Source organism: Hibiscus syriacus, unplaced genomic scaffold (assembly GCF_006381635.1).
Source record: "Hibiscus syriacus cultivar Baekdansim isolate YM2019G1 unplaced genomic scaffold, ASM638163v2 tig00110893_pilon, whole genome shotgun sequence".
Taxonomy (NCBI): Eukaryota; Viridiplantae; Streptophyta; class Magnoliopsida; order Malvales; family Malvaceae; genus Hibiscus; species Hibiscus syriacus.
In genome coordinates, this window is record NW_024062901.1 from 3,788,075 (window position 1) to 3,815,697 (window position 27,623).

At 35.3% G+C, this 27,623-nt stretch overlaps 2 protein-coding genes and 2 pseudogenes across 2 annotated transcripts; 1 reads left to right on the plus strand and 3 right to left on the minus strand.

Annotated features, from left to right (window-relative positions):
* Positions 1-267: 267 nt before the first annotated feature.
* On the minus strand, positions 268-3,642 carry LOC120145457 (probable arabinosyltransferase ARAD1). The gene is made up of 4 exons (XM_039159286.1): positions 3,070-3,642; positions 1,767-2,063; positions 1,582-1,677; positions 268-1,147 (listed from the first exon to the last, which is right to left on the minus strand). The coding sequence occupies exons 1-4, from the start codon at positions 3,550-3,552 to the stop codon at positions 722-724; spliced, it is 1,302 nt and encodes a 433-aa protein (XP_039015217.1). The 5' UTR covers positions 3,553-3,642; the 3' UTR covers positions 268-721.
* A 4,940-nt stretch (positions 3,643-8,582) lies between these two features.
* On the plus strand, positions 8,583-13,210 carry LOC120145459 (annotated as a pseudogene).
* A 461-nt stretch (positions 13,211-13,671) lies between these two features.
* Positions 13,672-14,756, minus strand: LOC120145221 (OVARIAN TUMOR DOMAIN-containing deubiquitinating enzyme 4-like). The gene is made up of 4 exons (XM_039159113.1): positions 14,555-14,756; positions 14,305-14,403; positions 14,031-14,195; positions 13,672-13,816 (listed from the first exon to the last, which is right to left on the minus strand). Exons 2-4 carry the CDS (start codon positions 14,364-14,366, stop codon positions 13,801-13,803), a joined length of 243 nt encoding a protein of 80 aa, XP_039015044.1. The 5' UTR covers positions 14,367-14,403; positions 14,555-14,756; the 3' UTR covers positions 13,672-13,800.
* LOC120145426 lies at positions 14,551-26,940 on the minus strand (annotated as a pseudogene).
* Between the last annotated feature and the right edge of the window lie 683 nt (positions 26,941-27,623).

The window sequence follows — 27,623 nt, forward strand, 5'->3', positions numbered from 1 at the left end:
AAAAAAATGAAAGCTTAAATACTAAAATAAACCAAAATTGGATGTCCCTTGATCCCATATGTAATGGGATAAGGGGGATGTAAGATAGTAGGCTACCTCAACACCAGGTTGAGAGTAGCTTCCGTAAAAGACCACCGAATTATGAAATGTCCTCCGTGGGACTCAATCCCACGACCTCAAGGTTAAGAACCTTGTGCTCTACCAACTGAGCTGGATAGTCATCTCAAAAATAAACCAAAATTGATAGTTTATATATTAAACGCATAATTTAAGCTTAAATTATTTATTGATATTACGTACAATATTACAATATAATTTTACTCATATTTGTTGAACAACAAATCAAATGAAGTTTCTGAGGTACTGATACATGAATTAGCTTGATCGCTTCGGACACACTTATACAAGATTTGAATGCAAAGATTAAAACCTAAACAAAAACCACCTCTGGAAGTGTATATCCTATGTCATTACACTATCTATAGCCCACGTCCGCACAAACAAATGATGAAAAACAATATTAACCGACTGTAAATCTTAATTGACTGCCTCCTTAGAGAAGAAGTTTGAAACTACGCACCGTAAGCAACGAGCTCGGTAAAGCTGGCCCATGATGTGTTGGATTGTGATTTCCAGGCACCATTGCTCGTTACCCGCCATCAGAGGTCGCCGTAAATGAGAAAAATATGGTGATGTACAGTGTCGAAACAAGGTTCTGTTGTCATCGCCTCCTTTGCCACCAATCTGGAACTTTCAGTCTTCTACTTCTGTGTAAAGCAAGTTGGACCCCGGGAAGCTTGTGCTTTACCTGTCTCCATAGCATATTGACGGCGTCTTCCTTCTTTGGAGGGAACTGGAACTCGAAATGATGGGAAACATTCTTGAGCCGGTTCCACATTTCAAGCCATCGATCCTTTGGAAATTGACGCAACTGATTGACCAGATAACCTGGTTCCAATGCCTCTTTCATGGAGAAGAAAATTGAGAATTCAGTGTAGTCAATTTCATCCTCATAGGGGAGCTCAATATTATCACTGACGATCACGGGAACACAATGACTCACAATAGCATCGAACAGTCGGCAAGATGAAGGTGTGTCACCTGCAGGATGCAGACAGAACTTCGACGAGCGCATCCCCTCTGTAGACTAACACAAAAGAAAGTGAAATAAATTAGATATTTAGCATACTTTTAGTACAAAAAATATACTAAAAAAATTGCAAAGCGTCACCAAAATCTTCCTCCACCTTGAAAAAGTGATGATTATTTGGTTTCATACTGTAATATGGTGGCAAATACTTTCCATTTAATAGATTAGCAACACAAATTTATTGTCTGAAACCAAGTGGCAGAAGTATCACACCACGTCAAGTACAAATAGCAGACATGGTAACTAAAAATTGGTTTTTTTGACTAAAAATTGCTGCGAAAAAGCAAACACAACATTAACACATATTGGCAAGCAAATCCATTTGAGTCTTGTGACTATCAAAATATGCAAATTGGAAAGTGGGATTACCACTTCGTTTTCTGAATGCTTAGAAAATAGTACACTTCCAAGGTCCAAGACAAGCAGCATACCATTATAATGTTTTTCGGAGTTGCTACACTCTTCTCGTAATGAACATCATCAATACCAGACAACATCTTTGCCAGTTTGACTCGAATTTTGCCTTGCTGCATAGAAATGATCTTGAGTTAAGAACAATACCAAATTCAACATAAGTTCTATGAATGGAATATCTGTGTTTAATAAACTGTCATACATCTTTTCTGACAGTATTTCCCCGGAAGAAAAGAAGTGTATTTCGGGACTCATATGGGTCCAGAGGGTCATCATCTGTGAAGGAGTCCACAACATGTACATATGGAGCAACCACATCTTTGCTTAAACTTGACACGTTTCTAGGATAGCGGCCAAAATCTACAACAATAAGGAGTGATGCATTCAACTCTTGTCGAAGAAATCTGAAAGCATTTGGATGTGTCATGGGAATTACATGGTCTCTGCCTCCAGATCTTTGATAGTACTTGGATTTTTGCAGGAATTCCAATAACTCAACCTGAAATGAGAAAGCAATTTACATTCCACCATAATCAACAGTAATCAACGTGAAATGAGAAGCACTTTATATCCCACAGCCATCACAGTAAATATACTCCAGAAAACTGAAATATAAGATCATTCCGCCTGGGACGTAGAGTCAAGTAAAACCACAAAGCAATAACTTCAAACTAGAGAAACTCATCGGCAGCAGAAGGGAGGGGGGCCAATAGCTCTTTTCATATCATTTGCATTTGCGTTACACAATTCTAACAAGTTAGGCATGATAATATTTGAGAAAACCGGTGCAATTTACTATTAATCAAACCAGCAACCGCTGCTTGCTTCCAGTCAGTAAAAGAGGGCACACAGTGCTAATTTAAAGAAAAATACTTAGAGAATTGCAATAAGCATTTATTTAAACTCTTCAAAAATAATAGAAGGAAACATTATAAGTTCTCCTTTCCCCATAAATCACTACCATCAATAATGAAACCGTTGACCAAGGATTAGATGCATCATGATAAAAAATATTAACTCAAGTTATCATGTGTTGAACATGTCTGAAAGCTACATTCCATTAATTGAAGAGCAATTAATGAATTTATTATTCCAAAATGATAGTTCCCAAAACCATTGGCTAATTCTTTAACATGTAAAAAGCACAAGCAAAGCAACATTGCCTTTTCATATAATGATCAATTGGTAAATGCACCTAAAGTCCCAAACATGATTCTCTTTCATAATTGGGAAATGTTAAAGAAATAGAAGAGCAATTAATTAAGGTTTTTTTTTTGGGTTTTGAATTCAGCTGATGTAGTTATCAAAACCCAGATAGCTAAAGTATCACATTTTTCATGGAATTCAATATCAGTAAAGTGCTTCAAACTGGAACTAAAAACAGAATGGAACTAAATGAACTTATTTTATGCATTTTGGTATCAAAACAACTAGAATCCATCTCCCTAAGCACCAAACAACGCATTAAGCCATAACGCGAAGTGACCAATTAAGATTCCCAGTACCTGTAATCGGCGATCAACCTCCGTCTCAGGATCCTTCATATTATGGCCGTGCGTATTAAAACTCAACGAGGAAAAAAACGGCACATAAAAGGCCTCGGCGGTTTCAGGATCCGAAACCCTAACCGCCTCCCTACCTTCCTCACCGTCGCCGCCGTAGAGAAGCGACGCCATCAGCCAATACTCCACACTGTGCTGTCTCTTGATCCCGGAATTCGATGGCCAAGGCGGGAGATTCTCCACCGTCAATGGAGCCGCTCCCTCGGAGGGGCTCCGACGGTCCATCATGTCGACGTGGAATCTCCGGGGGAGATCGTACATGTAAACGCGGAGGGGGCGGTCGGTAGCACAGAGCGAGCGTGTAACCGTGGGCGACTGAAGCAGAGGGAAGAAGTAGGATCTGAAATCAACGGTGCCGACATAGATTGAACATGAAACGAGGAAGAGAATCACGAATGATAAGCAGATTGCAGCTTTACCGTACATTGCCGTGTAAGAATTGAGATCTACCTCTGCTCTTTGCTCACTGAATACTATTATTATCTGTGATTCCAAGTCCTATATTCTTTTTTGCTGAATTGTACTCTGGATTTCCACACACACACAAAAGAATCTTAAATTTTGCTTTATCCGCATTCGAAGCGAAACAAAAGAACAAAAAGGGATTTATTTACAGCGCCGTTGTAAATTCCCGGAAACGCCAACTAAATTCGTGCTCCAAATTAGCTGGAAAAATATGATTTTTTTTACTTTGTTCCTTTTTAGGTCTGTTCTAACGTCAATTAATTATGTATGCTTAAAACAAACGATTACTATTAGGTACATTGACAGTTGAAGAGGTAACGTAGTTTGAGTGGTTTCTCGCTCGGTGGTATTAGAAAGGGAGGGTAACGACTCTGATTAGGATCCGGCTTTTGGTAATTCGATTCGATCTAAAAATATATATTTTTTATTAAATTTGATTCGACCTACAAATTATATATATTCTATATGACCTGACCTAAAAATATATATCTTTCATTTGATTCTGATTTGATCCGAATTTTTAGAATATAAATTCGACCCGACTCAATCCGGCATAAAATAATGACTTAATTAAAAAAAAATTTTTAAATAAATTATATTATTATCCTCTAACCGGGTCGAGTCTGAATTTTTTACCATTCACCAGACCACAGCCTCTTAAAAATTGATCCAATCCGACCTGAACCAAATTTTTTTGATAAAAAAATTCAATCTTAGTGGATCAGATCGAATCGAAATCCTTCAATTTCGGGTTAATGCATTTCCCTAGGTATAAGGGATGGACTAGGATTGTGTTAGCTTAAGTATTTGAATTATTCAAATTTGATTTTAGTTTTATATTTTATATTATATTTAATTTAAGTTTAGTAAAAATTTATTTAATTTAAATTTTGGTTTGATTTTAAAATAAAATTTATATACGTATTTGACATGACTCGACATAAATATATATAATTTTTTTCACTTTTTATTTAGGAAAGTATGAATTAAATAAAAAAATAAAAAATAATATTATTTCTCATCAAATTCAACTCGATCTAACCTAAACTCAAATTTCAAAAACCATAATCCGATAAAAAAGTTTAAGTTTTTATATTTGTTAATTTCAACATTTGCACAATATCTAAATTATTTATATCTATTAAATGATAAAAATCTTAAATTAAAAATTATTAATGTTTAAATTAAATACATTTAAAACTATAATTTTCACAATATACCAATACCAAAATTGAACTATAAGTTCTTATTTAATCAGCTCACTGAGCTATACTGAGCTGTATAAGTTTTACTTTGGTCTATATGTGTATGTGTTGGTTATGATGGAATCGATCGAGTGCTTATTATTAAAAGATAAGTCCTTACGAGCATGCTATGAAGTCCTAAGGTATGTGCAATTCTTTCATACAACATAAATATGCTTTCGATAAGTTGCATGAAAGATTATAAGCATGTTATGGTTTGGTATGCTAAGTGGAAATTACTTTGGATAATCATGATTATGATAATAGGTTTCATGTGTTGATTGGTTTGGATACGCTCCTATGATAGATAAGATAATATTGTTAATGGATGATTTGTATGTAAAACGGAAAGTAGTTGGCATAATCATGTTAGCATGTATTTGATTGTACGGTGGTTGATAAATGCAAATTATCGAGTAATTAAGTTTTGTTTAAACTGGGGTAAGTCTAATGGAAAAATCGAAAATCAGTTTAGGAAACAGACTTCTAGGTTGCAACCTGATTTATCATATATAAACCTAAATTTTTAGGTTGCAACCTAATTTATCATATAGAAACCTGATTTTTGGTTGCAACCTAATTTATCATATAGAAACTTGATTTCTTTTTAGTTGCAACATGATTTTAGGTTACAACCTGATTTTTCATATGGAATTATGCGTTGGAATCAGATCTCTCTGAGTATGTGAATTACGTGTTAAATGAAATAAGAAATTTAATATGATTTTTAAGATAAATCTTTAATCTCTGTATAATTACCAGTTCAGTCTTCAATCTTTTGAAAGATTAATAAATGACCCTTAACCGTTATTTAGAGTTAATAATGGATTACTAATACTTCTTGTGTATAAGGATATCATGTTTGTTTTAAGATCATATTTTGGTTAGTTTAGATTAAATCCCTAAGTTTTTGAAAAGTTTCAATTTCAACCTTTAAGAGGAATAACGCTATGAAATTATTAAATCTAATATTAATATCCATAATATGTCATGTATTAATTGTGTAAAAATGTTAAGTGAGCAATTCTCATAGTTCCAATATTTATAGATAAGTCCTTGATTTTTTATGATTTTGAAAATAATCCATTAGCATGAATTTATGTTATAATGTGTAGGGGTGTAAACAAAAAACTCACGCTCGACTCGAACTTGAAATCCTGAACTGAAGCTCGTGAGCAGCTCGAAAAGGCTCGAAATGAACAAAAATTTCTTAAACTTAACTAGATTAAATCCTCAAACTCAAACTCGAACATGAACCTTAAATACATGAAAACCTTATAATATTTTTTTAAAAAAATCAACACATAAATGTTAATATTATTAATAATTTATTTTTTTTAAAAAAATATTAATATATTATATTTTCGAGCTGCTCATGAGCTTTTCGAGTCGAGTATCAAGTAGCTCATTTCGGCTCGTTAAGAATTCGAGTCGAGCTCGAGTCGACTCCATTCGATCCGAGTATTTATCGAGCCTTGACTGAGTCGATTTCGAGTAGCTCGCGATCTGTCTCGTCTCATTTACAACCTTAATAATGTGATATTGTTTGGCTATTAAACAATCCCCACTATATCAGTATTTGTTCTTTTCGATATAGATAGGGAAGAAAAATATATTATTAATAAATTATTAATATTGTATCAATTGAACATACCTATAATATTAATTATAAGTTAAAATATTATTTTAAAAATATTAATGAATAAGCATCATGAAGGCTTCAAACCTAAAATAATGTATTCATAACACAATTAACATAGGTTATTGATATTATTTACAAATTTAATTTGACATACTTATAGAATAAAAACATTGTATTTTATATTCAAAAATTTATAAATATAATTTCATAACAATAAAATTAAATTAATAAAATTAAAAGATAAAAATGTAAGAAAATTCATGAAATATGTATGATTGTTTAATGGAACAGACTTCGAATTTATTTTTTAGAAAAATTAACCAAACAACGGAAAATATTTTACACTACAACATCCATACAACATAAAATGTTTTTTTAAATGTAATTTATTTTCCAAAATTTAATTTTTGAAAAATGTGTTTAGTAAAACAAACAGATCCTTAATATGATTGAAAGATATGAAAGGTAAATAGATGTGGGGAGTGAATAAATTAACAAAAAGTCTAAGGAATGATAATATAATTTAAGGTTAAAGAATGATAGGGAATGAACTCAACCGGAAATATTATAAATAAGATAATATTTTTTGTTCGACCGAAAATATTAGAAAAAAATTAACATTTTAGATTAAGCTCAACCGAAAATATTATGCTTTTTTTATAATATTTTTGATTGTGTTCATCTCTACCATTTCTTAGCCTTAAATTAGACTATTGTACAACATAACTACCCGTCTCTCGAACAATTTCATCTTTTAACCGATTTTGTAAAATGAAAATTGATATACATATCAAGTTAAGTGACAAATATGATAATTTACCCTAAAAGAAAAAAGGTATATTACATATTTAGTACCTAAACAATTATTTTTCTTACGTGTTAGTACTCAATTTTTTTTTCAAATCATACCTAATGTTTAGTTTTAAGTTTTATTTTGGTGTCCTACCATTAAAAAATTTAAAGATGACGTTGACATATCATCGTAAGGAATTCCATGTCATCATTGAAAAATAAAAAAAGGCACATCAACAATTCTATTAATTTTTTAATGGTAGGATACCAAATTGAAACCATAACCAAACATTAGGCTTGATTTTGTAAAAAATAAAGTTTAGGTACCAAAACAGAACAAAAGCAATAGTTTAGACACTAAATGTGTAGTTTACCCAAGAGAAAATAATAATTAAAGCAATCGTATGGTTGCATGGGTTCTTTTAGTGACGAAAGATGTGAAAATACAAATAGCGACGACAATGTAAGGCTATTCATATGTATTCTGAAGCAACTTTAAATTCCCCCAAAATTCCCTTCATTCTCCTCCTAGAATTGATGCTTTTCCCTACCCTTTTATACCTTTTCTTCACATTGTGCTCAGATTGACCCTTCACAACTCAAAAGAAGAGAAAAAATTTATCCTCTTTCCATCATTTTAACACTTTCTTACTCGTTTCTTCTCTGTTGGTGTGTCCTTAGCTTCCTATACTTCGTCCCCACTGACACCCTTTCCTTTTCTCTTGTACGTACATTTCAACTCTCGTTTCGTTTCCTTTTAACTGATTTATTTCTCTGACACCCTTAGCTTTCTTTCTTCTTCTTCTTTTTTTTTTTGCTTTAATGGTGTTTGCATGAAATGGGTTGCTTGCGTTTTGTCTATCTGATTCATAGATTTGTTGTTCTTTTTTTTTGGGTGTAAAATAGGGCTTAATTTGTATCTATTTAACTCTGTTTTTAGTTTGAGTATAGCCTGATTGGTTGTTAAGAGTTTTATATTTAATTCCATTAGCTATTTAGTGGTAGAGATCCTCTTGAGATTCATGGACAGTAGTTGTTTTAGTTCGATAAAGAAAATTTCTATTTTTTTAAATTTTGTAATTTTGACTTTAATATATTAAACAAATGGAATATGCATGAAGGTTGATGAATTAATGGTACGTTGGTAAGAATTATATACATGGACCTGCGTTTTGTTTTCAATTTGATTCCTTGTTTTTCTTGGCAAAATTGTTCTTCTTCCTCTTTTTTCAGTTTTCGTTTGTTATTTTGTTCAAGCTCTTTCAACATATACTGTTTCTGAATTTTGTTTTTAACCCCAATTGCAGATCATTGTCGTATGGTTTTCATAAACGTGAAGCCATATTGATTGATCCTGAGTGAAAGCGGTTATTTCTTCGGGGTTTGAACAATGATTCTTGGGTTAAAAACTAAGAACAAAAACCGCGTCTCGGATCAGGATCATTACATTGTATGTGTTAAGGAGATTAGTCCTTGGGCACCATTGCAAGCTTCGCCCTTGCCTCAATCTATATTGCTTCAATGGGATAATGGTAATAAGAATTCTGGGTCCTTGGTTTCTTGTAATAGGAATGGAAAAATCGAGTTTGGCGAATCTTTCAGGCTTCCGGTAACTTTATCTCCGGAATCATCTCGTAGGAGCGGCCACCGTGATAGGTTCCCGAAGAACTGCTTGGAGTTCTACTTGTATGAGCCTCGGAGGGACAAAAACGCAAAGGGTCATCTTTTAGGATCTGCTGTTGTAAACCTTGCTGATTATGGGATTATCAGGGAAACTATAAGCATTAGCACTCCTATTAACTTGAAGAAGAGTTCAAAGATAAGGATTGCAGGCCAACCGATGCTTTATTTTAATATCCGGCCATTTGATAAAGGCAGCTCCAGCTCGTCACCGGGAGGCAGCTCTCTAAATGAACTGTCATTTGACAAGGATGGGAGTAGCTCATTTTCTGAATCGATAAATGTAGAAACTGAGAGTACCCCTTTAACTGATGATGATGATATTTCCTCACAATCATCTCGGACTGTTTCTTCTTCTGTTTTTGATTCTCAGAGGGAGTCATACAATCAACATGACAACGTAGTTAAGATCATTATCCTCCTTTTTTTATTTGTGTCCATTCACATTGAACTGTCATTGTAATGTCCTTGATTAAAGGTTTTAAATTCGGTTAGCTTTAAGATTCCTGAAATTGACTTGGCCGACTTAAGTTTCTTGAAGCATTGCCATAAGAAGAATTTTCATGTGAATAAGAAACGATTATGATTTAAAAAAATTAGCTGACCCTATTCCCATTTGTATTTTTAATAATTTAGCGAAGGGGATTTCAACTTGAGACCTTTTCAAGTTAAGACATCGCTATCAATTAGGCCATACCCTGACCTGAAAATCACTAGGAGCAATAAGATGAGCAAATTTTATTCTTAGTGATTAATTTGTAGGTACAAATTACAATCCCTCTTTAACCATTTTGAGAGTCTATATGGTAGTTTTGGGCAGGAGCACAGTTTCCTATATGCACTTGCATGATTCCTTTATAGAACTGTTGTTGTTCTGGTTAATTTGGTGACTGTCATCATCCTAGAAAAGCTTATATTTCTGAATGTTTAATAGCAAGTCACCATTGACTACAGATTGGATCAGAACCAGTGGATGGTGGGATAACAAGGTCTGGGCCCCCTCTTCATTCTGATGGAACATCTGCAAACCAGTGGATGTCCTCCAATTCAGAGAATCTTGTAACTCATCCCACAGATAAAGTTTCATCCTCGGAGGCATGTGTTTCCATTCCAGTAGATATGAACTCAGATCATGTAAAAGATAAAGACTCCCAAAGAAAAATAGAGGGTGCTGGAAAAGCCTGGAGACATGACCAAAGCTGTGTAGACAGAAATTCAAGTAGCGATTCACGTGTTGGTCATTGGAAGGGAAATGCTGAAAGGTCATCATGGAAAGACGAGCTGGATAGCCAGGTTTTAGGTCCTGAGGAATATTCTCTGCAGGATAGGTTAGGTCTTAGACAAAAGAACTTGAAACCTGTTCAGTTGCATGTTGACGAAGCTAAGAGTAACGGACCCTCAAAGGTCCAGTTCATGGAAAAGGCGGAGGATAACTCTATCCCTGAAAAGACTTCTAATGGTACCACAAGCGATATACTTGGTGAAAAGGAAGAAACTAACAGTAAAGCTGACTCGGATAACGGTTATGGGCTGCTAAAGAAAACTCAGGTCAAGGACAAGACAAATGAAAATGATGTTTCTGAAGAGATGCATAGTAGTCCTACAAGTAATACGTGTAATGAAATAACAGAAAATGCAAAGAGCTTTTCCAAAAGCAATGTTGAACTGGACTCCAAAATTGAAATGCTTGAAGAAGAATTAATAGAAGCTGCTGTTCTTGAGGCTAGTCTTTATTCTGTTGTTGCAGAGCATGGAGGTTCTACAAACAAGGTTCATGCTCCAGCTAGGCGACTTTCTAGATTCTATCTTCATGCCTGTAGTGCAAATACCCAAGATAAGAGGGCAAGTGCAGCAAGGGCTGCTATTTCTGGATTGGTTTTGGTCTCTAAAGCATGTGGACATGATGTTCCAAGGTGTGTGCTAAAACTTTCCGTAATCTTTTTCCTTTTAGAAAACGAATCTGGGAGATTTTAGCTTCCACCTTTGCTTTTTCAAAGATGTTAATTTGGTTTGCATGTTGTCCAAATTTAGTCATTGGTGGTGTAATGCTTCTCCCTTTTGCACCTTTTCTTTTCCATTTTCATAGGTTAACCTTCTGGTTATCAAATTCAATTGTATTGAGAGCAACTGTTAGCCACACTATTGGGGAAATGCAGCTGTGTTCAGAAAGTTCAGATGACTGGGTGGACCCTCAGACATTTTTACATGCATTGCAAAAGTTTGAAGCTTGGATCTTCTCCAGAATAATCGAATCTGTCTGGTGGCAGACTTTGACTCCATATATGCAATCTGCTGCCGCAAAGTGCCCAAGATCAAGGAAAACCTCAAGCAGAAAACATGGATTAGGTGATCAAGAGCAGGAAAAATTTTCATTTGAGCTTTGGAAGAAAGCTTTTAAAGATACCTGTGAGAGGCTTTGTCCCGTTCGAGCATGTGGGCACAAATGCGGGTGCTTAGCTGTGTTGGCTAAATTGGTATTATGATATACTATATACTTTGTTTTCATGCATGTATACAAAACTTAGTCTTGGATCCTATGCTTATTCATGTTCATCACAATGTCTCTTTGTTAAAAAATGAGGCAATGTCCTTGTGTCTTATGATTTTATTATCTAATTGATAATGCCGTTGAAATGCAAATTTGATAGAAACATTGTTGTCTGTTCCATCACTAGGTAATGGAGCAATTGGTGGGCAGATTAGATGTGCAATGTTCAATGCTATTCTTCGTGAATCAGATGATGAAATGCCAACAGATCCCATTTCTGATCCAATTAGCGATTCAAAGGTTCTTCCTATTCCTTCAGGCAGATCAAGTTTCGGGGCAGGTGTACTACTAAAAAATTCTGTGAGTAATGGGTTCTCTTTTTTGTAGCTACTTTAATACTTCATTGCCCCCTTGATGTGCAAGGTCTGGTCTTGTTTGACAGTCACATAATTTTTCCTCATTTAAAGTAGCTAAATGTTTGTACCTTGCGATTTCTTGCTCCAAATGTTATGTCAACGGATAATAAAATAATGGTATTAGGGTTTGAAATTGCTTCACTGAAGTTGCTTGAATAATGATGGAAGAACGTAGAAGTTTATTACATTTCTGCCATTTTATTGAAAGTATCCTTTTTTCTGCTGCCTCTGTTACCAGATCGGAAACTGGTCGAGATGGTTATCGGATCTATTTGGTATAGATGACAGTGAGAGTCACGAAGATAGCACCGAAAACGAAGTAGGTGAGAGCAAAAATGCTGTATGTGAGGGTTCCTTCAAGGCTTTTTCCCTCCTAAACGCATTGAGTGATCTCATGATGCTACCATCTGACATGCTTGTGGATAGTTCCACAAGGAAAGAGGTATAATCATGGAATTATTAAAACGTTTATTTTAATTTCCATAGCAATGTCTATATATATATTCTTTTGTAGCTCATTACTCTGTCACTTCTCTATTTCTGTTAATCTCATCTTCCCTTTGAAATTTAATGCTGAAGGTATGTCCCAAGTTCAGTGTCCCCCTGATCACAAGGGTTCTTAACAATTTTGTACCCGACGAATTCAACCCGAATCCAGTTTCACAGGCAGTTTTTGAAGCATTGGAGGAGGTTTGTCATAAACAATATACAAAGTTTTGCTTAAAATACAACTTTCCAGTTCATTCGTCACTCTGCAAAGTTGCAAGTTTGTTGTGCTCGGCTTTCTTGTTCCTAGATTGATCTTTTTTCTCTCTTATTCAGGACCTTTCCGAGGCCGGGGAAGAATCTATCACAAACTTCCCACGTATGGCTTCTCCTATAGCCTATTCTCCACCTTCTGCAACTTCCCTAACAGACATTATAGGAAATCAAGCCATGGAACGGAGTCAATCATCTGCGCTTAGAAAATCATACACTAGTGATGATGAGCTTGATGAATTAGATTCGCCCATTACAGCGATCATGATCGAGAACCCTCAGGGTTCTCCCACTTCAAAAGAACCCAACTGGATGAAAATGGGAAAGGGAGGCCGGAAAGTTGTTAGATATCAGCTCATCCGAGAGATATGGAAAGATGGTGAGTAGCAATGTTTCTTTTCCCTCCCCCCGTACTTTCACCAAACATATTTCTGTATATATGCATGTGATCATAGGCTGGTGTATTAAGTTGCCAAGTTTCGTCAGAGTCGAGTAAAAATTGGTATTTTCCGTTACATCATCGTACACATGTTACAAACTACAAATCTGTATCGCCTATTGCATGGTTGCTAATAAAAGGAAGATGATTGCCAAGATACCTTGAAATATTCTTTACATGTGATGTGGCTTTATGGGTTAATTTCCTTGATCTTTCCCATCATCAGCATCTTGTTTATACAAAGAATTTTATCTATCATAATTATATTGACTTATTATATTCTGAATCCATGAATGAGTGTAATTTACACCTGAAAAGAGTTTCATTTCATTACATTCACAAAGGCCACTATCACCACAGTATTCCTAGTATTTCCTGTTTTTAGGGATGGGCATAGGTCGGGTTTCGGCCTACCCGACCCAAAAATTTTACATCTTTCACCCGACCCGACCCGAAATAATAAAAAAAAAATATTATTTTATTCAATAAAAACAGTGATTTAATTGAAAAAAAAATTATTGAATAAAATAATACATAGAATGATATTATTGTAATTATTACTAAATATATAAGGTAAAATTATGTTTTTTTTGGGTCGGGTCGGGTATTTTCACCCTAAACCCGAATAACATCGCCTTTAAAAAAATCCGACCCGACTCGAATCCGATTTAAAAAAAAACCAACCCGATCGAGTTAGGTTCGGGTCCTATTACCATCCCTACCTGTTTTATAGTGCAATTACCCCCAAGTCATCTCTTCTTCCACCTGCGAAAACCGGCAACAAGACAACTATCAGTCTCGGTAATTTATTCGAAGTCGTTATAGTCAAGTGCGACTGCATGAACCAGTTGAGTTAAGCTTCGGGTTCAAACTATTTCTAATTCCGATGATCAGAGTATATGAACTTATACGTGATTAATATAGGTACCATTTGAAGGCTGAAAAAACAGTATAAAACTAGTGAAACAAGATATCTTACGGCTTAGAAGAAGCACTGCTTACAGGACTCGTCAATACATCATAGTGTCCATAACCATGATACAGAACTCGGATGGGGTTTTCCTTACCGTATTCCTGACCATACTCGGATATAATTTTGAGGGTACCCGAATTCTTGTCCCTCGTGTAAAGTGTTATAGGGGTCCTGTAGATGAAATATCTATTTGACAGATAAGAAAAGTTTGATTTACTGATAACAGAAAAGTGTAATTGTAAATTTTTGATGTAGAAAGCTAAAAGAAAGGAAAACTCACTGTAGGAAATGTGAGTACATGAGCAACTCAGGTTCTCCTCCCCATATATGAGGCTGCCGCATCTGCACGACATAGTTGTCGAAATCACCCTCGAGGAACCTGCAAAAAGTGTGAAGATTTACTTGCGTGTAGTGTCAATGAATCGACAGGGAGATGCTAATCAAGAATTTGGATCGGTTTATCTCAGGATATAGCCTTAACTCTCCTACTTGTGGCTACAATAGTTCATATGTGAAGAAAAAATGCTTACCATTCGGTGTCGGCCCGCCTCTTGATGAATTTGTCAACAACCTGTCGAAACAAATAATCTTTTACTGAGTGCCAATGCAAAGTCACAGCAGAAAGACATCTCCAGCTAAACACAAGATGGAAATGGAATTCATAAAAAGAAAATGCAGGTAAACCGATCTGCCGATAGGTTGAATGTGTTCTGAAACGAAGATAAAGCAATACAGACAGATTTTAAATAGAAACAAATTCGGTTAACACATTCCAGTTGCACTATGCTGAAAATGTATGCCAAAAAGAAGTTAAAAGCAAGGAAGACATCTGCAGCTAACACAAAAACCGAATATTGACAGCGGAAAAATCAAATTATGACAAATTCCATCCGAGTTATATCGAATTCAGTAGCAAGTACAACTAAAAAACCAAATGATGCTTTGATGTGAATGGAATCAAACACCCTACGTTATGAGTTCATCAGCAAGATCCTTCTGACAGCTCTCACTTGGAGACTGCTTCCCTGACCTCAGCCAAGCAACATGAATCACCCAGCGGAACAGACATAGCCCGTCACGGGGAATGCCTGCATTGAAAAACAAGCTAAAAATACTCAAATCACATGCATTGTGTCAAAACAAATAGATTCTCAACCATGCATAAGTTCGAACATAAAACAGATTCAATACATATGGAATTAGAGACAACTATGATCATAATAGGTTTTGCAGCCCAAACAATCTGAAAAACATTATCAAGAAATTCACCAAAACGAAGAAAGCATTATATATATAATTTTTTAGTTTTACACAAATTTAAAACAGTTCGATGAGTAGGAATAGAAGATTGAGATTAACAATAGGAAATGAGAATATATTAACTCGAAAAAATAAGAAATTAATCTCCACCTTCTATTTCCGCTCAACGGTCTTAAATTTATTAGTTTCACATATTGTGCAGGTAGATCATAACCCATATATATATATATATATATATTGAATTTTGTAGAATCCCAGAATTCCCAAGTTAAAACCCTAAAAAACGAAGCATATGAGAACAAATAAATCAAATTCTTTGCTCAAACTTTCCAAAGATCGAAAAAGAAAAGACCCTCCTTAAGCTTCAATGTTTCGATTTCGACAAAATCAACAACGCAAATAAAAAAAGTTCAAAGAAAAAGAACCTGCGCCGAATTCCGTAATGATTGCAGCAATGAAAAGGCAAGAAGAAAACACGATTCTTAATGCAAACCCAGAACTCAAAAAACAATCACAAACAAGTCTTGCCATCGAAGAAAAAGTAAAGAATACTACTTAAACAAACAAATTCACCAAGGAAAGTATCCAAAGGAACCGGAAAGTTACCGATCCAAGTTTCCTGTTTAGGCATTCTTTTCATTTTTCATTCAACATTGAAAAAAAAAAAGAATTCCTCGAAATCAATCAATTGATGAACACCCAATATTTCAGCCATTTTAATGCAAGAGTAGAAACAAGATTTACCGGTGAGTGAGCTTGAAAGTGATGAGAGCAAATTTCACTGAATATTCTTTTCATGCTTGTGGTTCCATTGCCAATATTAGAGAATCCAATTGCTGTTCCATGCTTTTTTAGTTGAATTCTTTTTTTTTTAACTTTGATTAAAGTACATCAAAAGTCACTGAACTATGCTCAATTTAATATTTTAGTTAATTTAAAATAATTATTAAAGTTATAAAATTGTTATAAAATAATCACTACGATGTTATAGGTACAACACTCTCAACAATTCTGATTTAGTGCGATTCAGAAAACAAACGTTAGAGTTTTAGTAGGATTCAAACTCCTAAAAATATGATAGATTTTACTAAGATTCAAACTCCTAAAAATAGGATAAAGTTTTACTATGATTCAAACTTCTAAAAATAAGTTCCACAAGCATTATAAATAGCCATGTAAATCACTATTGTAACACACGATTTACATACAATATACAGAGGAAAGCATGAAAAAATACTAAGGCAAAGCTATTGTAAACGATTTGAAAAGGAAAAAAAGGTAACATCTTCTTTACATTGATTCGTTCATTTCTCGCATGTGCATGTTATTTTTCTTGAGATTTGGTTCGAATAACCTAAAAAGTGGGTTGCGCCGATGACCAAAAAAGAGTGGGTTTCGAAATTTCGAAACTAGATCTACCCCGAGGCGTGTTCCTATTTTTAAATATTTAATTCTCCCCCTAAATCAATTTTTTCTTCGAAATTTACCCTTCGATTTATTTTTCCTTTTGATTCGGTCCCTTATATTTACGTTTTAATTATTATTATTTTATTTATTTAACTTTATTTATACACACATTTTCTTTATTACCCATTCTATTTAATTGTTTTGTTATTTTTTTCATGTAATTTTTATTTATGCATTTTTTTACTTTAGTATATATTTTTATTTTTTTAGATTATATATATATAGATATATATATATATATATATATTATATATTTTTATTATCCGTTTTATTTATTATATATTATTATTTTTTTATTTTATTATATAATATATTATTTTTTCTTTTTTATTATTATTTTATTTATTTTTATATTTTTCTTCTTTTTCTTTCTTTTTATATATTTTTTTTATTACTTACTTTTATCTTTGTTTCTTTATCTTATCTTTTATTTAATTTTTTTTCTTATTTTAATTTAATTTAATTATTTCTTACATTTTTATCTAATATGTTTTTTGCTCTCTTAAGGGTACACCTTTAAAACTATCTAAGGTAAGTAATTAAGATCGTATTTTTACCTTTTAATTTTAAATTATAATTTTCTTAATTTAAGACAACTGGAAATTGCGTAGTACCGAAAGGGCAGTTCAAGGGTACTAACCCTTTTTTGACTATAACCGACTCCTGAATCCGACACATCTTTGGAAAGACGCAGATCAGGTAAGAAATAGGGTATCCTATAACCCATTTGTTTTAAAATAAATGATCGGTGCCGACTCCAATTCGTTTAATCCAAGTCGAAGCCCAATTCGGACCACCCGAAAGACGACCCGCAATAATAAGTGTAACAATTCGATAAAATGTAATAATTATTTTGTAACATATCGATAAAAAATATTAATCATTTTGTAACGGTTTGTTAATTTAAGGTTTAATTATAAAATAACACCCAAACTATACATTTTTTCGAAATAGGTGCCCAATTTTTTTTGAATCATCCAGGTGCCTAACGTTACAAACATTACCACTTTAGGTTATCGGGTTGTAATGATTATTAAATTTTATCGTTAGTGACATGTGTTATGTTTGGTAACTTTAAAAAATTTATTTAAAATAAAAATAATATTATATATATTTTTTAAAAAATCCAAAATTTTAGAAAAACTTTAAAAAATCTCAAAACTTTGAAAACTTCAATTTTAATCCCTAAACCCACGTCGTTCGTTGCTATTTGACGTCGATCGGACCTCTACCAGAACCTTCACCCTCCGATCATAAACGATGCGTTGGTGACAAAGGAAGTGACAAAATCACGACTCAAAACCATGTCTTCGACAAATTCAAATCCCCAAATTCGCAATATCTAAGCAATCTAATGACACACACGATGGCAAGGGAAACGACAGCCGATTAGGGAGATGGAAAAGGTGGCATCGATGACAGCGACCATGGCTAGCAAGGGAGGGTTAGGGTTAGGGTTTTAAGATTTTTTTGTAATTTTAAAAAATAAGGTTTTTTTTATAAATATAATATTTTTTAAAATTTAATAAATACCAAAGCATGACACATGTCACTTATTATTAACGGTAGTTACGTCTCATGTACATAAAATGGTAACGTTTGTAACGTTAGACACCTGAACGATTCAAAAAAATAGTTTAGGCTCCTATTTCAGAAAAGCGATATAGTTTGAGCACTTATTCTATAGTTAAGCCTAAATTTAATGACTATTATAATTTTTAAAAGTTTATTGACAAAACAATCGTTTGAGCATAATTCAGTAACCTTTGGTGTACTTTACCCTTTAAGTTTTCACTAATTTACACAAGTAGAGGAGAGTGATTCGTGGCACTTTATTATTTGGCCACGTGAAGATCAATATCTGGGACCAAATTGGAAATCCTTTGTTATTCCCGCTAAAATGTATAAAAAATTGTAATATCAAACTATAATTACATCATTTTTATTAGTATATTTTATATTTTCAGATATTTACTGATTCATAATTATTTTCTACAAAGATAGAATACGTTTTTATTTAGGACAATGATTCTAAAATTATAAGGATATCTATTATCTATAAATTAAATTTTTGATTGAATTTATTATCATAAATTTTAGTGTACCATTTATCTTACTTTTTGTATCGATATTTTATCAACCGTAAGATTATTAAATATCACGAGTCATCCTTACTCATAAATATTATCAAAACTCTGAAAAATGGAGCTCGACTAGGTTCGTAAATTCACGAGTCTGAAATTTTCAAGCTCGACTCGAACTTAAAACATAAATTGAAGCTCGAAAAAACTCGAAATGAAACAAAAATCTTATACTGTATTTTTTATTTAAAAAAACACATAAATGTTAATATTATTTATAATTTATTTTTTAATAAAATCTTAATATATTATATTTTCGAGTTGTTTGCGAGCATTTCGAGTCGAGTATCAAGTAATTCGTTTCGGCTCGTTAATAACTCGAGTTGAGTATTTATCGAGCTTTGATCGAATCGATCTCGAGTAACTCACGATCTGTCTCGTCTCATTTGCAACCTAGTCGCATCTGAACCAAGGATCTCAACATGATAATTTGGAGGAGCTAATCAAAATTTTCAATAATTTGGGGGCTTACCTGAAAATTTTGAGGGATTTAATGAGATTTCTTTTTTTTCTTCAAAATAATTGGAGAATTAATGAAATTTTGACAATTTTGAAGGGGCTTAATTAAAAATGTATATATATACAGAAATTATGTAATTGTGACAATCCAGAAAAATAGCCCACATATTACAAAAGGGCTGTACATTTATGGTTCTCTATGATGATAAAATATATATATATAAATACAGTCCAATGGAACAGAACATCAGAAGTGTAAGAAATTTACAGTACCGGCCACGCTTTTCAATGGTAAATAAAGTGAGTGTAGCTCTTGCTCTTCCATTGAAAGTTCAAGCTGAAGTTCAAGTTGAAGCCTTTCCCCACTTTTCTTATTGATGAAGATTTAGACAGTTGCTTGTATTCTGAAGCCGATGGTGAAGCAGGCGTCGAGTCTTGATCGCTTTCTACTAATGTTCGGCATAGGTTTACGGGCGGATGATCTCGTTGACGCTGCTCCCGGAAGAGCGCCAGAAGCCTTTGTGACTTGTCCCTGCCTCTTGTTGTTCCGTTTACCGACATCGACATAACGTGGGAATCACGCCTTCTTGTAGGACCAGTTTGTTGCGAAAGACGGCTATCTGATAAAAAAATCGTAATTGATAATTTGAGAAAATAAAAATGAATATAAAAGAGACACAAAATTTACGTGGAAAACTCCTAAAAAAATTTAGGGTAAAAACTACGGGCAACGGTAAAAGAATTTCACTATAAGAAAATAAGAATTACAACCTCTCTCGATCTACCAAGGAGAAAACAATGATAATTCTCTCTTGATAAAAATGAGAAAACAACTCTCAAGAAACTCTTTAAATTTTCTCTTGTATTGGAAGAAAGCTAGAATGCTTTGGGATGGTTTTGAAGCTAAATGAGCTAGGGTATTTATAGTTGAAGCTTTAAGGACTAATCTTGAAAATACCCTAAATTAAAATAACTAAATTGTAATTATATTTTTAATTTTTTCCACAAAAGTTGGCTGCCTAAATTTTTTAATTTAGCAGCCGGCTGCTTTGCCAAATTTTCCAGCCGCCCTTTGTTTACTTTTAACAATCTCCCACTTGAAGATTTGATTGGAACAATCGTATCTTCACATCATTATTTCTACCTTATACCTTTATGTTGCTTATATTTCCGTCAGGCCACAAGAAGATCGACACCAAGTAAATTTATCAGTATTTACCGCTTTCGTCATGAAATCTGCTATGTTGTCTTTGGTATGGATCTTCTGCATATCTACCGTTCCTTCTTCCATCTTTTCACGAATGAAATGATATTGAACTCGTATGTGCTTTGTCCTTGAATGAAATGCTGGATTCCTTGCCAGATGCAAGGCGCTTTGACTGTCACAAAACAGAGAGACATACTCTTGATTGTGCCCAAGCTCCTCCAATAACATCTTCAACCAAATTGCTTCTTTACTGGCTTGTGTAGCTGCTACATATTCTGTTTCTGTTGTGGATGTAGCCATAATTGTCTGCAATTTTGAAACCCAACTTACAGCTCCACCAGCAACTTTGAACACATATCCTGTAGTAGATTTGCTTTTATCCAAATCCCCTGCATAGTCAGAATCTACATACCCATTGATTAGTAAGTTTGATCTTCCGTAACATAATGCATCATTTGAGGTCCCTTTGATGTATCTCAGGATCCTCTTTACTGTATTCCAATGCTCTTTGCCTGGATTCGCCATATACCGACTAACCACTCCCACTGCTAGTGCAATGTCTGGTCTTGTGCATATCATAGCGAACATCAAACTTTCCACTGCTGATGCATACGGTACTCGAGACATTTTCATCCTCTCTTCTTCACTGCTAGGACTCATACTGTAGGATAATTTGAAGTTAATAGGAAGAGGGGTAGAAATTGGCTTACAATCTTGCATGTTGAATCGTGACAAGATTTTCTTCAAGTAATTCTTTTGTGAAAGCCAAATCTTCCTATTACTTCTGTCTCGGTGAATTTGCATCCCTAGAATCTTGTTTGCTGATCCCAGTCCCTCATTTCAAATTCCCTAGCCAGTTGTGCCTTCAATTCTTCAATATGATCTTTGTTGGGTCCTGCAAAACATGTCACCACACACAGCAAAATAACAAAATCGTTATCACCAGGCCTCTTAAAATAAGCACAAGGATCTGCATTAAGTCTGTTGTATCCAAGGCACATAATGAAGGAATCAAATCTCTTATACCAACACCTCGGCGCCTGCTTTAGACCGTATAGAGATTTGTTCAACCTGCAAACCAAGTTCTTCTTTTCTTTTTCTTCAAAACCTTCAGGCTGGAGCATATAAATTTTTACTTCAAGATTTCCATGAAGAAAAACTGTTTTAACATCTAGCTGCTCTAGATGTAAGTTCAATGTAGCATACATTGCCAAAACTACTCGAACTGTTGTTAGTCGAACCATAGGAGAAAATATTTCATTGAAATCAATACCTTTTTTTTGAGCATATCCTTTGACAACCAGTCTTGCACGATACCTCTCAACTTGATCGTCACCATTTCGCTTAATTTTGAACACCCATTTGTTACCAATTGGCTTCCTTCCTTGTGGTAGTGGAACAAGGTCTCATGTATTATTTTTATGAAGGGCTTCAATTTCTTCTTTTATCGCCATCATCCACAGTGAAGCATTTGAGTTGTTTATTGCCTCCTGGTATGTTGATGGCTCACCATCCTCTGTTAAAAGGTAGTATGCAATATTACCTTCTATAACATAATCTGAGTGCCAATTGGGTCGTCTTCTCACACGATCTGATTGACGAGTTGTTGGAACTTCAGAACTCTCTGGTCTTGTTCATCATGTGCTGTTCTGCTTCATAGAATTCCTTGTTCTCTCCTTTTCCACATGTATCTGTGTAGTCTCTGACTTTTCAGCGCTATCATCGTCTTCTTTCTTTGTAGTTTATCTTCTACAAGATAACATCCCTGCTAATGATCACTTTGCGGGCAGTGGGATCCCACAAGCGATACCCCTTTACACCATCACATACCCTAAGAATTTGCATTTCCTGGATTTTGGATCCAACTTTGAGATTTCTTGGGAGTTGTACATCACATACAATACTTCCAAATACATGGAGGCTTGAATAATCAGTGGTTTACCAGTCCACATCTCCATTGGTGTCTCAGCTCTATTGCAGTTGATGGAGCTCGATTCACCAAATACATGCGGTATTTGACTGCTTCTGCCCAGAATGATTTTCTCTTTCCTGCAAAAGTCATCAAATTCTTCGCTTGTGTATTCTCCTCCATTATCTGTTCTGAAACACTTGATCTTATTTCCAGAATCAAGTTCCACCCGCGCTTTGAAGTTTTTGAAAGTGGAAAACACATATGACTTCTTCTTAATAGGGTACACCCAATATCTCCTGGAGTAGTCATCAATAAATGAGACAAAGTATTTTGCTCCGCTAGGGATGTAACTGGTGCTTGCCATACGTCAGAGTGAACCAATTCTAGAACACTTTTGCCTCTAGAATTTGATTTGTTGAATTTTAACGGTGTTGCTTACTTGTTATGCAATGCTCCACATAAGGAAGTGATACCTTTGTTAAGCCTGGAAGTAGCTTTTGCTCCACAAGGACTTTCATTCCTTGTTCTGACATGTGTCCAAGTTTCTGATGCCATAGCATTGTCGAATCTGAACTACACGAGGCAACAAAGGCTTCTGCTTCTACCAAAGTCTCTCCCTTCAGCATGTACAAGTTTGCAGCTATCTTTTCGCCTTTCAGCACCAAGCGCTCCACGGAACACCTTCATGATTCATTTCCGTGTTTCAATCTTGCTTGCATTATTATCCAACAATTCGTAGGATAATAAATTTTTCTTCAGGCCTTTCACGTGCCGCACATCTCGAACAACTTTAATTGTTCCATCATACATCTTCAATTGATGGTTCCCACCAATGATTTCTAAGGCATGATCATTGCAACTATACACAGATCCTCCTGAGACTGGTTCATAATGATGGAACCATTCTCTTCTTGAGGTCATGTGATATGTTGCTCCCGAATCAATGAGCCATATATGCATATCTCTTTCTACCTTCCACGGTGGTTGACGCTTCACACATAGATAGCATCTCCATCATCTGAAGTGTTTGCGGTATTGCCTTGTGGATTGGAGTTTTTTTTAAACTCCAACAATCCTTCTTCAAGTGACCCTTCTTTCCACAGTGGTAGCACTTTAAATTCTTCTTGCTCCTCGACTTCGATCTACCATGTTTAGACTGCTTGCTTTGGCCACGTTCTGTTGATCTCCCTCTCATCGTGTCAACGCTTCTGCTTGTTGCAGATTTACTTGTGTCTTTCCTTGTTCTTGCGTCGATTTTCTTCTTGTAGGACAGCTGCAACGCATCGAAGACTAGACTGGTGACATTACTGTTTGTCAAGTTGATGATGAGTTGATCATACGAATCCGGTAGACTTTGAAGTAGAAGTTCAGCACGTTCTTGTTCTCCTATTTTACAGCTTAAGGATGTAAACTGAGAAAATAAGGTGTTCAGTGTATTTTAAGTGCTCCATCACTGAAGTAGATTCTGACATACGGAGAGTGTACAATTTTCTCTTAAGGAAAATTTTATTATGCAACGATGTGGCATCGTACAATTTGGTGAGATGATCTCATATCTCCTTAGCTGTCTTATTCTCCTCGATGCTTGACAATACTTCATCTGCTAATGCTAGATGAAAGTTTGTCATAGCATTTCCGTCCATCTCGTTCCATTTGTTGTCATCTGCAAACTCCACCGGCCTTTCATTTATAGCGCTAGACACCGTCTTTCTTAGGATGACCTTCATCTTCAATTTTCACAGTGAGAAATTTCTTCCATTAAATTTTCCAATATCAAATTTCGTTGCCATAACTTCTATTACGGATAACTCCTACTATTTCACTATAGTGAATAGTTCTCTGGAACCTTCAAAGAATGGGTAATACCTTCTTACTTTCTTATGTTGGAGGATCCACCTTTTGGTGGCAACCACAAAGACAATAAGCAGATATTACACATTCAAATCTGGCTCTGATATGTTCGGCATAGGTTACGGGCGGATGATCTCGTTGACGCTTCTCCTCCCGGAAGAGCGTCAGAAGCCTATGTGACTTGTCCCTGCCTCTTGTTGTTCCGTTTACCGACATCGACACTAAAGTGGGAATCACGCTTCTTGTAGGACCAGTTCACTGCATTTCTCGGTCCGTTGCACAGGAAAAAAGGCATGAAAACAGCTTGCTCTTGCACGAAGGTTCCCGTCGTCTAAAACTGATGCGAGGCCGGTTATGAGACCGGAGGCTGATACCATCTCTTCTTTTGCTGCTTCGCTTGAAGATTACACATTCAATCTGGCTCTGATACCAATTGTTGCGAAAGACGGCTATCGGATAGAGAAAAATCGCAACTGATAATTTGAGAAAATAAAAATGAAGATAAAAGAGACACAAAATTTACGTGAAAACCTCCTAAAAAATTTAGGGTAAAAACCACGGGCAACAGTAAAAGAATTTTACTATGAGAAAATAGGAATTACAACCTCTCTTGATCTACCAAGGAGAAAACAATGATAATTCTCTCTTGATAAAAAGGAGAAAACAACTCTCAAGAAATTCTCTCTAATATTGGAAGAAAGCTAGAATGCTTTGGGAGATTTTGAAGCTAAAGAGATTAAGATAGAGAGCAGTTGCCGATTCATCGGCATTGGCGTTGGAAATCATACGCTCCAGCAATGGAATCAATCCAGACTCTAACATCAATTCCTTGTTCCTGTTATGTAATACAGAACAATCTATGAATAACAGTTCTAAAATGAAAGACGCAACAATGCTCTGACAATGATGCATTTAGCGTATCCTCGAATGAATCATAGACTAGCAGCAGTTTGCCAGAGGCTAAGAGAAATAGAAAAACCTGTATTGCTCATAAGTAAGCAAAGACGTACCTTTTATTGTTGACAGAAAGGTTAAAGAGAGCCAGTGCCCCAACTTCTTGGGCCACTGCATTCTGTTCGCGCACAGCAGACTCTAGAATTGCAATAATGCTTCGACGAATCCATTAGCCCCCTAAAACTCCTGGCCTCTTCATCATCTTTCAGCAAAAGCCTATTTATTCCACGACTTTGCATCTCTCCATCAAGTTCTCCTCTTCATTCAGGACAGATAGGACTTCCTGATATCTATCCAACACGTTGAGCTCGGAAACTTCTTCCTGTGGGGTTGAGATTCATCTTCGGCTTCATTCCTCCCACTTCCTTTTGTAACATTCTCCTCTAAAGGAACCACCTTAGTCCCCTTCAAGTTGCATGAACAAACACTATCCGTCGATCTAGAATTTGCAGCCCCGGACGCAGACAAGGCCAGTATCCAGTAGTTAAGATCAAGAGACTCTAGGGGGCACCAGGGATAGGAACTCCGTTCTGTTCACACCAACTAGCAATGACCTTTGACACAGTAATTAGGAGTCAAAGAGAGATGCGGGAGCTTCTGTTGAGTCTTCGGACAGGTGTCATGCCATCCCTAAACCATTTCTCACAGATCCTTTCATATGTCTGTCCAGAGGCAATTACAACTGGTTCGTACATAAGCTGCAATGATATCGGACATCGTAATTCTATGGATGGGATGCATGACTGCCCAGATCTAATATTTGTCTTGAAATTGAAACAACTGAGCCTTTTTAGCTGCTGCTCGAATCCATGGCAGTTACCACCAGCCCCTTCATCCTCGAGAGAGCCCAAAACAGTGGGGGAACATGGTGCCGAACCCTGCGAGACGGTATCATCCGAAACCTCGCTTCGAAAAACCTTGGAGTATTTTCTCATGAGAGACAAAAGACAAGCCACGATGGATTCCTTCCTCTGGTCCTCCTCTAAACGGGCTCTTTCTACCACCTTCTTTCAGCAAGGGCTGCCCCAGAAGAAGTGATACCAAGTTTGCAAGGAGCCTGGTGAAATGACTCGAGTTCACTGTTGTCATTACATTCCTCAAAATTCCTCCCATTCTGGAGTAATGCAATTATTTCTTCGCCAACTTGCTTCTCATACGGGTCGAGTGAGAAGACAGTCTCCTCGAGCTCCTTTATGATCTCCAAGCCAAACAAGTAAATCAACAATGCACTGGGATGATATGGATAAAACACATAATTCAACTGCTTCCAGAAAAGACCCTTATTTATTTGAACACCCAGAAATTACATAATTTCACTCTCTAACCAAAAGGGAAGAATTAGCACCTGACATCCAATGGACTGTGGAACTATATCTTTTACGCCTAAGAATATCATAAGAGCAGATTTTGCCTTCACAAATTTCAAAAGAACAGAATCTCCGGTGATAGCCTACATGAGAAGAACAATACAGTACGTAAAATCTCCAGGAAAAAAACACTGAAAGTAATTTAGTAACGTATCCAACAAAAAATCAAAACCGCTACTCTAAGAACACATGAGTACACATGCAACTATGCATGCATATATCTTACCAAGTCAAGTTTACTACATGTTGAACAGTGTTGAACAACTTTTTTGGCCTTTTCCAGAGCTATATGCAATGAGCATAGAGTTCAAATTACATTGATAACTTTCAAAATATAATGTTCTAAACATTTTCCTTCTCCTTGACACAAAATCTGTACTAGCCAAGAAGCGGAAAAAAACCCCCACCCCCTCTAGGGTTGCATTGCTAGGAATCAACCTTTAAGAACTTCAATTTTCCTAGAATGATGCACCCCAACAAAGAAATGACATATTGACTCAGTTCTATGGTTCCCTCTTGTATATGAACTTCCCTCTTGTTATATGAACAAGTTATCATTCAGAGCGTGTGTGTGTGTGTGCATATTTCAATTCTCTCCTCTGTTACACATAGGATTTAAAATAAAAGATTTCATACGTTGAAAAGAACAATGAGATTGACAGCAGCCATGTGGATTGTTGGTTAAGTTCTAACTCCTGATGGCTTTCAAGTATGGAAAATGAAAATCATTTGAGCTATCCTATTGATTTTATTTATTTATTTATAGTTATTTTCATTTGATATACCATCAATCACTAATTGTGACAAAAATTTTAAAAAAAAGCACCTATATAGTATATTTTGTGACGTTATTTGCAGCGTCATATAGAAATTTCGTCATAATTGATAAATTTGTTGAGTGATCACAACATTTTAGTTGGGCTATGATCCAAGTGGGTGGCAATCACAATCCGAATACAACTTTTAATTTTCACCCTAATC

Bases quoted from the DNA above. Each gene is read 5' to 3' on its own strand.
- LOC120145457 (XM_039159286.1), bottom strand. From the start codon at position 3,552: ATGTACGGTAAAGCTGCAATCTGCTTATCATTCGTGATTCTCTTCCTC. The intron at 2,064-3,069 runs GTACTGGGAATC...TTCTCATTTCAG, and splicing joins AGGTTGATCGCCGATTACAG to GTTGAGTTATTGGAATTCCT. The intron at 1,148-1,581 runs GTATGCTGCTTG...CTTTTGTGTTAG, and splicing joins CTCCGAAAAACATTATAATG to TCTACAGAGGGGATGCGCTC.
- LOC120145221 (XM_039159113.1), bottom strand. From the start codon at position 14,366: ATGCGGCAGCCTCATATATGGGGAGGAGAACCTGAGTTGCTCATGTAC. The intron at 14,196-14,304 runs GTGAGTTTTCCT...TTTCATCTACAG, and splicing joins ATGTACTCACATTTCCTACA to GACCCCTATAACACTTTACA.